At 40.1% G+C, this 15,529-nt stretch overlaps 1 protein-coding gene across 1 annotated transcript in view; it reads left to right on the top strand.

Moving 5' to 3' along the window:
• The window catches only part of PHF3 (PHD finger protein 3), a 180,498-nt gene extending 166,100 nt beyond the window's left edge, over positions 1-14,398 (top strand). Inside the window, exon 16 of the mRNA XM_075340255.1 lies at positions 10,291-14,398. Coding sequence (XP_075196370.1) covers positions 10,291-12,365 — 2,075 coding nt within the window. The 3' untranslated portion in view covers positions 12,366-14,398. The remainder of the gene's footprint in view (positions 1-10,290) is intronic.
• Positions 14,399-15,529: the final 1,131 nt, after the last annotated feature.

Below are 15,529 nucleotides of genomic sequence, written 5' to 3'. Positions count from 1 at the left end.
CAATAGGAGCTAGAAGAAAAGGAATTTACGGTAAGTAAACAAAATTCCCTTTTTTAGGATTGTAGCTTGAGACTGTGTTTGTGCAGCTTTACATGGTGGCACATTTAGGAAGGTCTCACTAAGTCAGTAACATTTCCACAGTATAGGTGCTGATGGAGTGATTGACTGACTGTAATGTGTGTGCTATAAGGCAATAGTCCACTCTGCTAATTATGTTCTGATAAGGCCCCTTACCTCTGTAAATGCCTGTAATGACTGCTCTGACTGCCTGACGCAGGGAGAACACCTTACTAGAGTCAGAGCAATAAAGGCAGTGAAGAAGCAGAGCTTACTACTTCTGTGCAGTGACAAGTCAGTGATGTTTTCTGTGTTCATACTGCACAGCACATAGGGCTCACCCTGACAGATGCTCACCCATACAGTGTACAATGCTGGAGATAAAGGACCTGTGTAATTTACCATGAGCTGACCTTCCTCTCGATTGCCCCTACACTGCGCTCCTTATTGGGGTTATTTATTCTAGCAGCACAGGGACTATAACCGGCTTGTAGATGGGGCAATTTTTGCAAACAAAGTGACCAAATCAAGCAGGAGAAAATGGAAGAGCGAGAACGTGACTACAGGCCCCTTAATTCTCCTAATAGGCAATGGGAAACCCCACATGATGCCCTACATTAGTAGCTCACCACTAAGTGGTACTGTATCTCAATACAATAATATTATATATCTTACAAATACTGTCATCACATGATCACTGTTACAATACATATATTTATCCACCCTCCATGTAGAAAACTACTACTAAAAAGCAGTAGTAAAATATGTTTAATTTCAGTTGACTAAATAGGTTGACTACAATAAGGGGGCTATCCAGTAATTGGATGTTTATGCCCTATCATTAAGATAGGTCATCAGTGTCTTATTGGTGAGGCTCTGACTCTGTTGTATGCGCTGACGGTAGCCAGATGTTAACATGTTGCCAGCTGCTGCAGAAATTGAATGAAAAAACTCCCCTTTTTGTTTCCCTTTTTTTGCCTAAAACCTAGGTGCATCTTATAGTCAGTAAATACAGTACATATACAGGCTGACCGTGTTGGCACCATTGACATTGTTCCAGAAAAAGTATTTCTCCCTGAAAATGATTGCAATTCAACATGTTGTGTTTTATACATGTGTGTTTCCTTTGTGTGTATTGGAATAACCAAAATAAAGAAAACCCAGAGGGAAAAAAAGGCAAATTGGACATAAGTACAAACAAAACGCCCAAAATGGGCCAGACAAAATTTTTGCCACCATCAACATAATATTTGGTTGCACATCCTTCGGGATAAATTACTGCAATCCATCCCTTCCTATAACCATCAACAAGCTTCTTAAAGGGACTGTATCGTCAGAAAAAAAATTAAATACCTGAAAAAATGTAAAGTAATATTATTTTAATGTTTTGTTTAAATATTATTTTCTTTTTTTAATTGAGCAAAATGTAAAAAAAAATTAAAAAGTTTAATATTTTCCACTGTTTCCACTGTTAAACACTAGGGGGAGCAGCTTCTGAAATCCTACAGAAATCCCACTGTAGGAAAAAGCTCACGTTACAGCTTGCAGTAAAGTGGACGGAGTCTGCTCTCCTGTGTGTGGTGGCACGCCTCCACCTCCCAATCTGAGTGTTTACAAAGGATAACAGAGAATGACATGTAGGGACACAGTGCACAGCCATTTTGTTGGTGACCAGAAATGTCTAAAGTGTCACCAAGGACAGCAGGAGTATCACACAGGACAGAATTAGATACACGGCTCTGCAGACAGTATCACACAGGAGAGGATTAGACACACAACTCAGCAGACAGTATCACCCAGGCTAGGATTAGATACACGGCTCAGCAGACAGTATCACACAGGCTAGGATTAGATACACAGCTCAGCAGACAGTATCACCCAGGCTAGGATTAGATACACGGCTCAGCAGACAGTATCACACAGGCTAGGATTAGATACACGGCTCAGCAGACAGTATCACCCAGGACAGGATTAGATACACGGCCGTGCACACCGCATCACCCAGGACAGGATTAGATACACGGCCGTGCACACAGCATCACCCAGGAGAGGATTAGATACACGGCCGTGCACACAGCATCACCCAGGAGAGGATTAGATACACGGCCGTGCACACAGCATCACCCAGGAGAGGATTAGATACACGGCCGTGCACACAGCATCACAGCATCACCCAGGAGAGGATTAGATACACGGCCGTGCACACAGCATCACCCAGGAGAGGATTAGATACACGGCCGTGCACACAGCATCACCCAGGAGAGGATTAGATACACGGCCGTGCACACAGCATCACCCAGGACAGGATTAGATACACGGCCGTGCAGACCGTATCAACCAGGACAGGATTAGATACACGGCCGTGCAGACCGCATCAACCAGGACAGGATTAGATACACGGCCGTGCACACAGCATCACCCAGGACAGGATTAGATACACGGCCGTGCAGACCGCATCACCCAGGACAGGATTAGATACACGGCCGTGCACACAGCATCACCCAGGACAGGATTAGATACACGGCCGTGCACACAGCATCACCCAGGAGAGGATTAGATACACGGCCGTGCACACAGCATCACCCAGGAGAGGATTAGATACACGGCCGTGCAGACCGCATCACCCAGGAGAGGATTAGATACACGGCCGTGCACACAGCATCACCCAGGACAGGATTAGATACACAGCTCAGCAGACAGTATCACCCAGGACAGGATTAGATACTGTCTGATGAGCTGTGTATCTAATCCTGTCCTGGGTGATGCGGTCTGCTGAGCTGTGTATCAGAGAGGATTAGATACACGGCTCAGCAGATAGTATGAAACAGGAGAGGATAATACACAGCCGTGCAGACAGCATCAGCGGCGGTACTCGCATGCAGTGGGGCAAGGGCACACACATACACAGTAGCGGCGAGCAGAGCGGTGGCTGGGGAGAGCGGAGGGAGGAAGTGTCATCGGAGACGGTAACGGCGGGGGGAGGGGCGGCACTAGCGGGGGCTGAGGAGAGCGAAGGGATGGGGTGTCAGCGGAGACGGGAACGGCGAGGGGCGGCACTAGCGGTAGCAGTAGCGGGGGCTGGGGAGAGCGGAGGGAGGCGGTGTCATCGGTAACGGGGGCAGGGGAGGGGAGGCGGCCTGTACTCACATATCCCGGCGGTTGACGGGGGTGAAGTGGAGCAAACAGCATACGCTGTGAGCTCCACGATGATGGCGGCTGAACTCCTCCCTCTGCTGTGATCTGGACAGCCCAGGGGGCGCATCCAGGTCACAGCATACGCCCACTGTAACGTTAAACATAGGGTCGGATAGCGACCACTATTCTCTATGCACAGGGGCTGCCATAAAGGAGTGTGTAACTGTCGTTACACACACAGCAAATCCAACATGGCCCCCAGTGCATACAGTAAAATTAGAATAACAGAAAAAGAAAATAAGCTACGATTTTCATTTTGTATTAGAAATACTTGATTTCAGAATCACTATTTTTAATACAAAAATAAAAAAACGCGATACTGTCCCTTTAAACCTCTCAAATGGAATTTTGGACCACTCTTCCATTCCAAACTGCTCCAGATCTCTCACATTTGAACAATGCTTTCTCCCAACTGCAGTTTTAAGATCTCTCCCCAGGTGTTCAATGGGATTTAGATCTGGATTCATTGCTGCCACTTCAGACCTCTCCAGTGCTTTGCTTCCATCCTTTTCTGGGTGCTACTTGAAGTATATTTGGGGTCAGTGTCCTGCTGACATACCTATGACCTATGACACAAACCCAGCTTTCTGACACCATTCACTACCTTGTGATCCAAAATCCTGTGGTAATCTTCAGATTTTGATACCTTGCATACAATCAAAGCACTCAGTGCCAGAGGCAGCAAAACAACCACAAGCATATTTGAACCCCTCTCTAATATTTCACTGTAGGTACTGTGTTCTTTTCTTTTTAGGTCTCATTCTGTTTTCGGCAAACAGTAGAATGATATGCTTTACCAAAAATCTCTATCCATGTGTCCACAAAACACTTTCCTAGAAGGATTTTGGCTTACACACATACATTCTGGCAAACTACAGTCTAACTTTTTTCTATCTCTGTGCAAGCAGTGGAGTTCTCCTGGGTTTCCTGCCATAGCATTTCATTTCATTCAGATGTGGACAAATAGTTTGTGGTGACACTGATGCACCCTGAGCCTGCAGGACAGCTTGAATTTCTTTGGAACTTGATTTGGGCAGCTTATCCACCATCCAGACTATGCAGCCTTTCGTCAATTTTTTCTGCTGTCCACGTTCAGGGAGCTTAGCTACAGTTGTATGGGTTGTAAACGTCTTGATTATGTTGTGCACCGTGGGCAAAAACATCAATCTCTCTTGAGATGGACTTGTAATGTTGAGATTGTTGTTATTTTTCAACAATTTTGATTCTCAAGTCTTAAGGTAGTTCTCTCATCCTCTTTCTTTTCTCAATACTTGTGTGGTATGTGTGGTACACACCAGCACAATTCAAAGATTGAGTCAACTTCTCCCCTTTTTATCTGGTTTCATATTCCCCATACCTGTTCTTTGCCACAGTCAGTTTGAACGAGCATCACATGCTTGAAATAGTTATTTATCCACAATTTTGGAAGGTGCCAACAATTGTGTCCGGCCCATTTTGGGGATTTTGTATGAAACTGTGTCTAATTTGCCTTTTTTATGTTGTTCCAATACGCACAAAGGTAATAAAAGTGTGTAACAAATTGTGTAATTGTAATAATGTTTTGTGAGAAATACAGTACAAGCCAAAAGTTCGGACACACCTTTTCATTCAAAGAGTTTTCTTTATTTTCATGACTCTGAAAATTGTAGGTTCACATTGAAGGCATCAAAACTATAAATTAACACATGTGGAATGAACTACTTAACAAAAAATTGTTAATCAACTGAAAATATGTCTTATATTCTGAGTTCTTCAAAGTAACCACCTTTTGCTTTAATTACTATTTTGCACACTCTTGGCATTCTCTTGATGAGCTTCGAGAAGTAGTTACCGGATATGGTCTTCCAACAGCCTTGAAGGAGTTCCCGAGATGCTTAGCATTTGTTGGCCCATTTGCCTTCACTCTGCGGTCCAGCTCACCCCAAACCATCTCTACTGGGTTCAGGTCTGGTGACTGTGGAGGCCAGGTCATCTGGCGTAGCACCCCATCACTCTCCTTCTTAGTCAAAATAGCCCTTACACAGCCTGGAGGTGTGTTTGGGGTCATTGTCCTGTTGAAAAATAAATGATGGTCCAACTAAACGCAAACCGGATGGAATAACATGCCGCTGCAAGGTGCTGTGGTAGCCATGCTGGTTCAGTATGCCTTCAATTTTGAATAACTGTCTCAAGAGTGACTACCTCTTGAAGCTCATCAAGAGAATGCCAAGAGTGTGCAAAGTAGTAATCAAAGCAAAAGGTGGCTACTTTGAAGAACCTAGAATATAAGACATATTTTCAGTTGTTGTTTCACACTTTTTTGCTAAGTATTTCATTCTACATGTGTTAATTCATAGTTTTGATGCCTTCAATGTGAATCTACAATTTTCAGAGTCATGAAAATAAAGAACAATTTCAAGGGTGCCAACACTTTCAGCTATGACTGAATAGTATTGGTTAACATTTTGCACACAGCTATTTAAAAGGTTTTCCTTATTATTAGAATGTGGACATTGTATATTCAGACTGAAGGAGGAAAAACCACAAAGGAACACATATAGTGCAAGGAGTAAAGAAATATGTATGAAACAAAACATAATGTGTGTTAAACTTTAGCGTCCTCAAATGAGCCCCTTTTACTCTGATGACAGCTTTACACACTTGGTATTGTTTAAAACAAGTTCATGAGTCAGTCACCTGGCTTTCCTCTGGTCTTGAAGAAGTTACTAGAGGTGTTGAGCACTTGTTGGCTGTGTTGCCTTCCTTCTTGGACCCAACACTTCTCAAACAGTCTCAATTGGGCTGAGGTCATATGAATGTGGAAGTCATACTTTCAGATGCAGCACTCAGTTTCTCTCCTTTTTGGTCACATAGACCTTCCATAATCTGTAGATGTGTTTTGGGTAGTGCTGAGCAGACCCGAACTGTAAAAATCCGGATCCGTACGGTTTCAGCGTCCGATCCGGGTCTGACCCGGACGCGGGAATCCGGCTGCACGATCCGGATTTGGGTTTTTTTTTTTTTTTTTCCTCTCTCTCTTTCTCTCTCTTCGGATTATCAGCAATCCGCTGAACTCTAGTTTTGGGTCATTGTCCTGTTAAAGCACAAATTATGGTCCCATTAACTAGAAACCAGATGGGGTGATATATCATTGTAGATTTTGATAGTAGCCATGCTGGGTGCACTGAATTTGGAATGAAGCACCATCATACCTATGCATCCAAATTTCACAGTAAGTACCACATATCTAAAGAAAACATCTAATCACCTTTGCTAAGCCTCACGAAGACATGGTGTTTGGTGCAAAAACTATGAAACTTCAACTCATCAGAACACAGTGCAGATTTCCACTGATCTATTGTCCTGTCCTCGCGTTTCTTTGGAGAAACAAGTCTTTTCTTTACTCTGCTCAGTAGCGCCTTCGTTACAACAATTCAACCATAAAGGCTTTGTGCAGTTACCTATAGACAGCCGAGTTTGATGTTGACATGTGTCTGCTTCTTGTTGTCTGTACATCATTTATGAAGGCAGTTATCTGAGGTGCTGTTAATTTGCTGCTTCTGAGGCTATTAACTTTGATTAATTCATTATCTGCAGTGTAGGTAATTCGTTCTCTTTCTTTCCTGGGGTAGTTTTTATGAAAGCCAGCTTCATCATAGTGATTCATGGTTAACATCACTGTCCTTGAGGATACGTTCTAGTTTCTAGCAATTTTCCAGATTGACTGACCTCCATGTATTAAAGTAATGATGGACTTTTGTTTCTCTTTACTTAATTGAGTGGTTCTTACCATATTCTGGCGTAGTAGTTGTGACATAGAACTTTTAGAGTATTGTATAGATCTGGTTACCAACACAGCATCAGCAAAGCACAGGTTGCAAACACTTTCTGAAGACTGGTGATTCCACAAATTAACTCTTGGCGATGCGTACCTGTTCATTGGAAGCCAATCCAGGTCACTACCAGATGATCTGCTTGAGAGATTTCCAAGGTTGTATAAAGCTGTCACCAAAGTAAATGGGGTGGAGGAGAAGAGAGTACTTTAAGGACTCTAAGGGTTATCACACCTTCTGAGTTTGTTTCACATGTGTTTCTGTAATCTTTGTTTCCATATGTGTTCCTTTGTTGTTTTGTCTGTGTTCAGTTGGAATGTACAGTGTTCACCTGTTATAAGAACAACAAAAAACATTACATGTAGGTGTGTTCAAACTGTTGACCCTTGGAGTTTTGAAAAGTTTGAGCCTCATATTTTCAATTTTCCATTTTATTATTCTTAATGCATTTTACTAGTCCAATATGTTTGTACCATATTTTTTTCCCCCCTTTTAGACGTGACGCTGTTAATGTTGTTGATATTTTTTTTTTTTAATTATTATTATGGAGCTCAGCGCGGTTTTCTGTATTTTTTCTTCCTCATTCCCTCAAGCTCCACTAAACTTGTTACTTAGTTATTTTTTTCAAGTTTAAGGAAAAGTGCACGTTTGTCCAAAGTTTGTATTATATACCGTATTTTTCGCTTTATAAGACGCACTTTTGTTCCCCCAAAGTTTGGGGGAAAGTAGGGGGTGCGTCTTATAAACCGAATATACGGGGGGGGGGGTGTATGTATGTATGTATGTATGTATATATGTGTTTGTATATATGTGTTTATATGTATATATATATATATATATATATATATATATATATATATATATATATATATATATATATATATATATGTATATATGTATATATATATATATATATATATATATATATATATATATACAGTTAGGTTCAGAAATATTTGGACAGTGACACAATTTTCGCGAGTTGGGCTCTGCATGCCACCACATTGGATTTGAAATGAAACCTCTACAACAGAATTCAAGTGCAGATTGTAACGTTTAATTTGAAGGTTTGAACAAAAATATCTGATAGAAATTGTAGGAATTGTCACATTTCTTTACAAACACTCCACATTTTAGGAGGTCAAAAGTAATTGGACAAATAAACCAAACCCAAACAAAATATTTTTATTTTCAATATTTTGTTGCGAATCCTTTGGAGGCAATCACTGCCTTAAGTCTGGAACCCATGGACATCACCAAACGCTGGGTTTCCTCCTTCTTAATGCTTTGCCAGGCCTTTACAGCCGCAGCCTTCAGGTCTTGCTTGTTTGTGGGTCTTTCCGTCTGAAGTCTGGATTTGAGCAAGTGAAATGCATGCTCAATTGGGTTAAGATCTGGTGATTGACTTGGCCATTGCAGAATGTTCCACTTTTTTGCACTCATGAACTCCTGGGTAGCTTTGGCTGTATGCTTGGGGTCATTGTCCATCTGTACTATGAAGCGCCGTCCGATCAACTTTGCGGCATTTGGCTGAATCTGGGCTGAAAGTATATCCCGGTACACTTCAGAATTCATCCGGCTACTCTTGTCTGCTGTTATGTCATCAATAAACACAAGTGACCCAGTGCCATTGAAAGCCATGCATGCCCATGCCATCACGTTGCCTCCACCATGTTTTACAGAGGATGGGGTGTGCCTTGCATCATGTGCCGTTCCCTTTCTTCTCCAAACTTTTTTCAGCAAACTTTAGCAAATTTAACTCTGGCCTGTCTATTTTTGGAATTGATGAATGGTTTTCATCTAGATGTGAACCCTTTGTATTTACTTTCATGGAGTCTTCTCTTTACTGTTGACTTAGAGACAGATACACCTACTTCACTGAGAGTGTTCTGGACTTCAGTTGATGTTGTGAACGAGTTCTTCTTCACCAAAGAAAGTATGCGGCGATCATCCACCACTGTTGTCATCCGTGGACGCCCAGGCCTTTTTGAGTTCCCAAGCTCACCAGTCAATTCCTTTTTTCTCAGAATGTACCCGACTGTTGATTTTGCTACTCCAAGCATGTCTGCTATCTCTCTGATGGATTTTTTCTTTTTTTTCAGCCTCAGGATGTTCTGCTTCACCTCAATTGAGAGTTCCATAGACCGCATGTTGTCTGGGCACAGCAACAGCTTCCAAATGCAAAACCACACACCTGTAATCAACCCCAGACCTTTTAACTACTTCATTGATTACAGGTTAACGAGGGAGACGCCTTCAGAGTTAATTGCAGCCCTTAGAGTCCCTTGTCCAATTACTTTTGGTCCCTTGAAAAAGAGGAGGCTATGCATTACAGAGCTATGATTCCTAAACCCTTTCTCCGATTTGGATGTGAAAACTCTCATATTGCAGCTGGGAGTGTGCACTTTCAGCCCATATTATATATATATAATTGTATTTCTGAACATGTCTCTGTAAACAGCTAAAATAACAAAACTTGTGTCACTGTCCAAATATTTCTGGACCTAACTGTATATATATATATATATATATACACATACTTATATACTGCAGGGTCCGCTCTGGAGCGGATGTATCATATAGAGACAATCGCCTAGAAAAAAAGCATCCCTTGCGAGATTGTACAGTTGTTATGGCTATATACGAGCCTCTTTATTGCTTTCTTGCTTGGTTGCACCAGCTCTCATCACCTAATATAGAGTTATTGTATCTAAATTACACCTTGCTTTTTTTTCTAGGCGATTGTCTCTATATATGTATATTGCATGATACATCCCTTGATTATAGATCTGTTCTGCAGGTGTGAATCTCTTTTCCGCATTATCCTTCCTGTGGCAGGGTATTACTACGACCATTATTGCTTTTGTATTTTGATACTACTTTTCGGTACCAGATCTTGTCTGCTGTTCATGTTTTAACTGTTTTTAGATTGTATAACGTGTACTGTGAATAAAGTTTGTTTCATTTGTTATTATGGGTTGTGCTTTCATATGCAATGTCTTTTTCCTTAAATTGACCCCTTTGCTTACATTGCATTATTAGCACCCTCTTTACCACTATATGCTATTGTGGTGCACTCTTCCACTTCTTTCATTAAATGTAGTAATATGGACACAAAGTTATGTTCTTGGCTCATATTTTATTTAGCATTATGTTGGTAATGAAATATTTTATGAATTATTTTGCATGACTGCTTACTAGAAGTATATGTTTATTGTATCAACAGGCCTAGAAGCACGTAGACCAAACTTACTACTGGCTTTGATAATTCGCCAGAAAGTGAAGAGACAACACAGTACAAGCATTGATGATGAACAGTTAGGCTCTTTACTGAATGTCCCGGAGAAGAGGAGTAGAGTCGAGCTCGATGATGACAACGATGAGGAAGATGATGATGATGAAAATGATTTTTTTAACTCTTTTACAACGGTATTGCATAAGAATAGAAACCGAGCACAGCTTTCAGAAAGCGAGGAACCGCCAATAGCAGTTGAACCTGCTCCAGAAGCAATTAAACGGGAACCTACAAAGCCATTACGATTTTTACCAGGAGTTTTAGTTGGATGGGAAAATCCGCAATCTACCTTAGATCTCGCAAACAAACCTATTGCTGTGGATGATATATTACAATCTCTTTTAGGTACTACAGAAAATACATTTGAATGTAAACCCCAAGCTACAGTAAATAATCATAAGCCATTAAAAGAAGAAAAAAATCAAGTAATTGAGGAATCAGTCATATCTGAAAAAGCATTGGATACAGAAATGAACACAGCATCCAGTATAATAGAAGAAACTAAGGATGATCCAGCTCCAGTAACTATACTATCTGGATCATCATTAGGGCTTTCTCTAAAAGATAAACCTCCCGATGTTTCCACGGAGGCATTTTTAACAACAATGAATGTTCTGGACAAGGAAATGGAAGATAAAATAGAACAAGATGATATTGAACATATTGTACCAGATTGTAATATGTCTTCAATTCCAGTGACACAAGATACCACTGATAACAATAATGTAGCATCTGTAGATGTTCATTCAAGCCCTGTGAAATCTCAAAAAGTAATACAAAGTAAAAGAGATCCTAGACAAGCAGCAGGAAGAGGTCATCATACTAGCACTTCCGATCCAAAAGATTGTGAATTTAATTCACGTCCAAATAAGGAATCCACTGAGAGTACTTCACGCCACAAAAAAGATAAAACAAAGAAACATTCTCAAGAAGAAACAGATGCATCTTCAACTAAAAACAGACCACCAAAAACCAGTTCATTACTGTTTCCTTCTTCTACAGACGCAGAAAAAAATATAGCCAAAGAATCAAACACTGAAAAAAAGTTCCCTCCAGATCTCCTTATAGATGAGACAGATCCTCTTCAACAATTTAGGCGAGCTTTGGCTGCAAACAAGTCCCAGGCACAAACATCTAATGCTCCACACAGTGAAAATCCTTGCAAAACTCCAGTTCCTCCATTTCCGCCAACCTTTTCTCCATTAATGATACCACAACCACCGTTCTTACCTTTAAAGGCTAGTCCTCCGGCTTTCCCGTTCCAGCACACTCCTGGTTTTCCTTTGCAGGCTAATCCACTATTTCCCTATGCTAGTCACATACCACCTCTCTTACCAACACCATTAGGTATGGGGTTTCCGAGACCACCTAGGTTTCAATCTGCAGAGGCTGGTATTCATAATCCATTAGTTCCCTGGCACCCATCACTTCAATTAGCTAGACCGCCACCTCATTTTTTTGGACATGTAGCTACTGGACACATTTTGACCACTGAACAAGTCAGGTATCAAGCAACACAAAAGCTATATCATAAAGACAGAGGTTCAGAAAGACGACACAGCGATCCCTGGGAGAAGCAGGATCGTTTATCAGACAGAAGTTCTAGTAGAGGAAGTAGAAGTGGAGAAAGGCAGAGATTTTATAGTGAGTCACATCACTCAAGAGATAAGAGGCATGATAAGGATTCTGGAAGTGATAAGCACGGAGACAGAGACTCTGAAAGAAGCAGACGTAAGGGCAGAGACAAAGAGAGAAGTCGTGACAGAGACCGGAAAAGTCGCAATGAGTCACATAGGGAAAAAGAAAGATCTCGAGGCTCTCATAGTGATAAGTCTTCTGATAGCAGAACAAGTAAAGATGGGAGGAACGATAAGTCTAAAAGTGAGGACCGTTCTCATGAAAAAGAAAAAAGTAGGGAAAGAAATAAAGATCGAGAAGAGGACAAAGACAAGGATCGACACCACAAAGACAAGAGTAGGGACCACAGTGATAAAAGTAAACGATAAAAACATCTCATGTTGTTAGTTTTATCTCTTACGTTGTTGTGCCATGAATTTCTATCAATTGACAGTGTTTTCCCAGACACAAACTGTTTTAAGTCTAATTGCCCATTATATGTTTTATGTTGAATTCTCACTAATCGTAAACTTATTTAACAAATCTTTTACACAAATGTAAATGTAATGTCCAGTATATTTCTTTCTAAATATGCTAACGTGTAATATTTAGTTTGAAATTTTGTGACAAATGAAGCAAATTTTTTCAGGTTATGGTATTAACATTTTAAAAGAAAAATCTTTACAGAAAACGTTTTTTAATTGCACTGTTTTTCAAACCAGAATATCATGAAGCTCTACAGATTCCTACTTGGAGATTTAGATACCTATTTTGTGCTGTAAAAACATCAACAACAACAAAAACTATTGGCAAATTTTGATAGGTCTTCATAAGTTACTGATTGTGGTCAGCATATCAGAGTTGATTACATCATGGTTTAAGTCAAAGCCGTTCGGTTACTATAGCTTTGAAATGCACTTGCCATAGGGGTATTTAGGCTAATCTTTCAAGCTTCAATTTGTTAGTAAGTTAAATTTAGAAATTTTATGTTTGTGCTTTAAATACTTGAAAATTCAGCTTGTACATTCTTGTGTTTTGCTATTTTTATACTGTAAAATGTAAATATTTTAAGGAATATTTTGATTTTAAAGATAAAAACTAACATATTTTATCTCATTCCACTGTATGTAACGTGTTTAATTCCTGTTCTAAAAAAGTAAAGGTTTTAGTAATATTTCTTGCACTTGGTTTGCATGTTTCTTTTTGTTTCTTTTTCATATGTAAAGTATATATTTTTTAGGTGTCTTGTCCCTAACACACTCACATGTTGCGACATTTTGTATTTAACAAGTAGTTCCACTTTGTGAAAACATTTGTTTCAGGAATGTAATGTTAAACACACCTTCTTGCTTTCCATTTTTGATAATCCTTACAGCATCCTAAATATATTTTTGTATTTTTTAGTCTTTAATATATCCACAGAAATATTTTGATGCTTATTGCAATTGGTGCTGCCATTTTAAATATAGTAATAGTAGAGTAGTAGAAATGCTAAGAGTTCACTTTTGATATTGGATACTACTATAAATTAGAAACGTTTTTGCAATGTTTCAGGTCCATTTATGTTTGCCTAAAACATTTTAAAAACCTATGGATAGACCAAATTTATCTCTATGTAATTGGATTTGTTGAGCTTAGCTAAATTAGATGGTCAGCCACATTGGGGGACATGGACAGATTTATTCACTTAACCCCAGCATGCTCTTTGACATACCTGTACTTCATGGTGCATGTGTAGGGAATGGGCCCACTTTGCGCAAGACATATGCCGGTTGTATTATACAGCCAGAATCTGTCTTTAATAACTAAGTGATATTTAAAGCTTAATCGTTTTATTATATTTTATGTCATAAATCAATAGTATACATGAAAATAAGTCACTTTGTAATATATCTTATAAGACAAATTTGCTTTTTTCTCTGCCAGAATTGATCAGTCATTATCACATTTCTCAATTGTGAAGTAAAATCTGTATTTAGTCAAGACTTTCCCATTACTGAGATGGCCGTGCTAGATAGAGGAGGGGCGGAGTTCTGCCTCTAGCTCCTCCCTTTTCTACCTACTTTGAATCTCAGTAATTGATGAGTCTGTCTTCACTGAATATAGATTTTACCTAAAAATTGAGAATTTTGATAATGGTTGATCAATTCTGGCAGAGAAAAAAGCAAATATGTCTGATGAAAACAGACTTTTTCTACTTTGCATTGTCTGATGAAAACAACGATTACACTTTAAGCTGCACAGTCCTGGTTAGATATTGTCTTAGCACCCATAAGTGGGCCTGCTGAAGGCTGTCATCAGTGCCATGCTTGTACTTCCATGAAGCCCAACCTGTGACTAAGCTTCGGAGACCCTGATTATTACTATACAGTGGGTACGGAAAGTATTTCAGACCCCTTTACATTTTTTTACTCTTTGTTTCATTGCAGCCATTTGGTAAATTCCAAAAAGTTCATTTTGTTTCCTCATTAATGTACACTCTGCAGCCCATCTTGACAGAAAAAAACTGAAATGTAGAAATTTTTTGCAATTTAACTAAATAAGAAAAACTGAAATATCACATGGTCATAAGTATTCAGACCCTTTGCTTAGTATTTAGTAGAAGCACCCTTTTGAGCTAGTACAGCCATACGTCTTCTTGGGAATGATGCAACAAGTTTTTCACACATAAATTTGGGGATCCTCTGCCATTCTTCCTTGCAGATTCTCTACAGTTCCATCAGGTGGGATGGTGAACATTGGTGGTCAGCCATTTTCAGGTCTCTCCAGAGATGTTCAATTGGGTTTAGGTCAGGGCTCTGGCTTGGCCAGTCAAGAATGGTTACAGTGTTGTTCTGAAGCCACTCCTTTGTTATTTTAGCTGTGTGCTTAGGGTTATTGTCTTTTTGGAAGATGAACCTTTGGCCAAGTCTGAGGTCAAGAGCACTCTGGAAGAGATTTTCTTCCAGGATATGGCCGCATTCATCTTTCCTTCAATTGCAACCAGTCGTCCTGTCCCTGCCACTGAAAAACACCAGCATAACATAATGCTACCACCACGTTTCACTGTTGGGATAGTATTAGGCAGGTGATGAGCAGTGCCTGGTTTTCTCCACATACCACTTAGAATTATCACCAAACAGTTCTATCTATGTCTCATCAGACCAGAGAATCTTATTTCTCATAGTCTGGGAGTCCTTCATGTGTGTTTTTTTGCAAATTATGTGGGCTTTCATATGTCTTGCACTGAGAAGAGGCTTCCGTTGGGCCACTCTGCCATAAAAGCCCGACTGGTGGAGGGCTGCAGTGATAGGAGAAAGCACAAAGTCAACTATCTCCTTATTGCATCTCTGGAGCTCAGCCACAGTTATCTTGGGGTTTTTCTTTGCCTTTATCGCGAAGGCTCTTTTCCCATGATTGCTCATTTTGGCTGGACGGCCAGGTCAAGGAAAAGTTCTGGTGGTCCCAAACATCTTCCATTTAAGGATTTTGGAGGCCACTGTGTTCTTAGGAACCTTGAGTACAGCAGAAATTCTTTTGTAACCTTGCCCAGATCTGTGAGTGGCCACAATTC

This window comes from Anomaloglossus baeobatrachus, chromosome 3 (assembly GCF_048569485.1).
Source record: "Anomaloglossus baeobatrachus isolate aAnoBae1 chromosome 3, aAnoBae1.hap1, whole genome shotgun sequence".
Classification (NCBI taxonomy): Eukaryota; Metazoa; Chordata; class Amphibia; order Anura; family Aromobatidae; genus Anomaloglossus; species Anomaloglossus baeobatrachus.
This window is presented reverse-complemented; position numbering and strand designations above follow the sequence as displayed.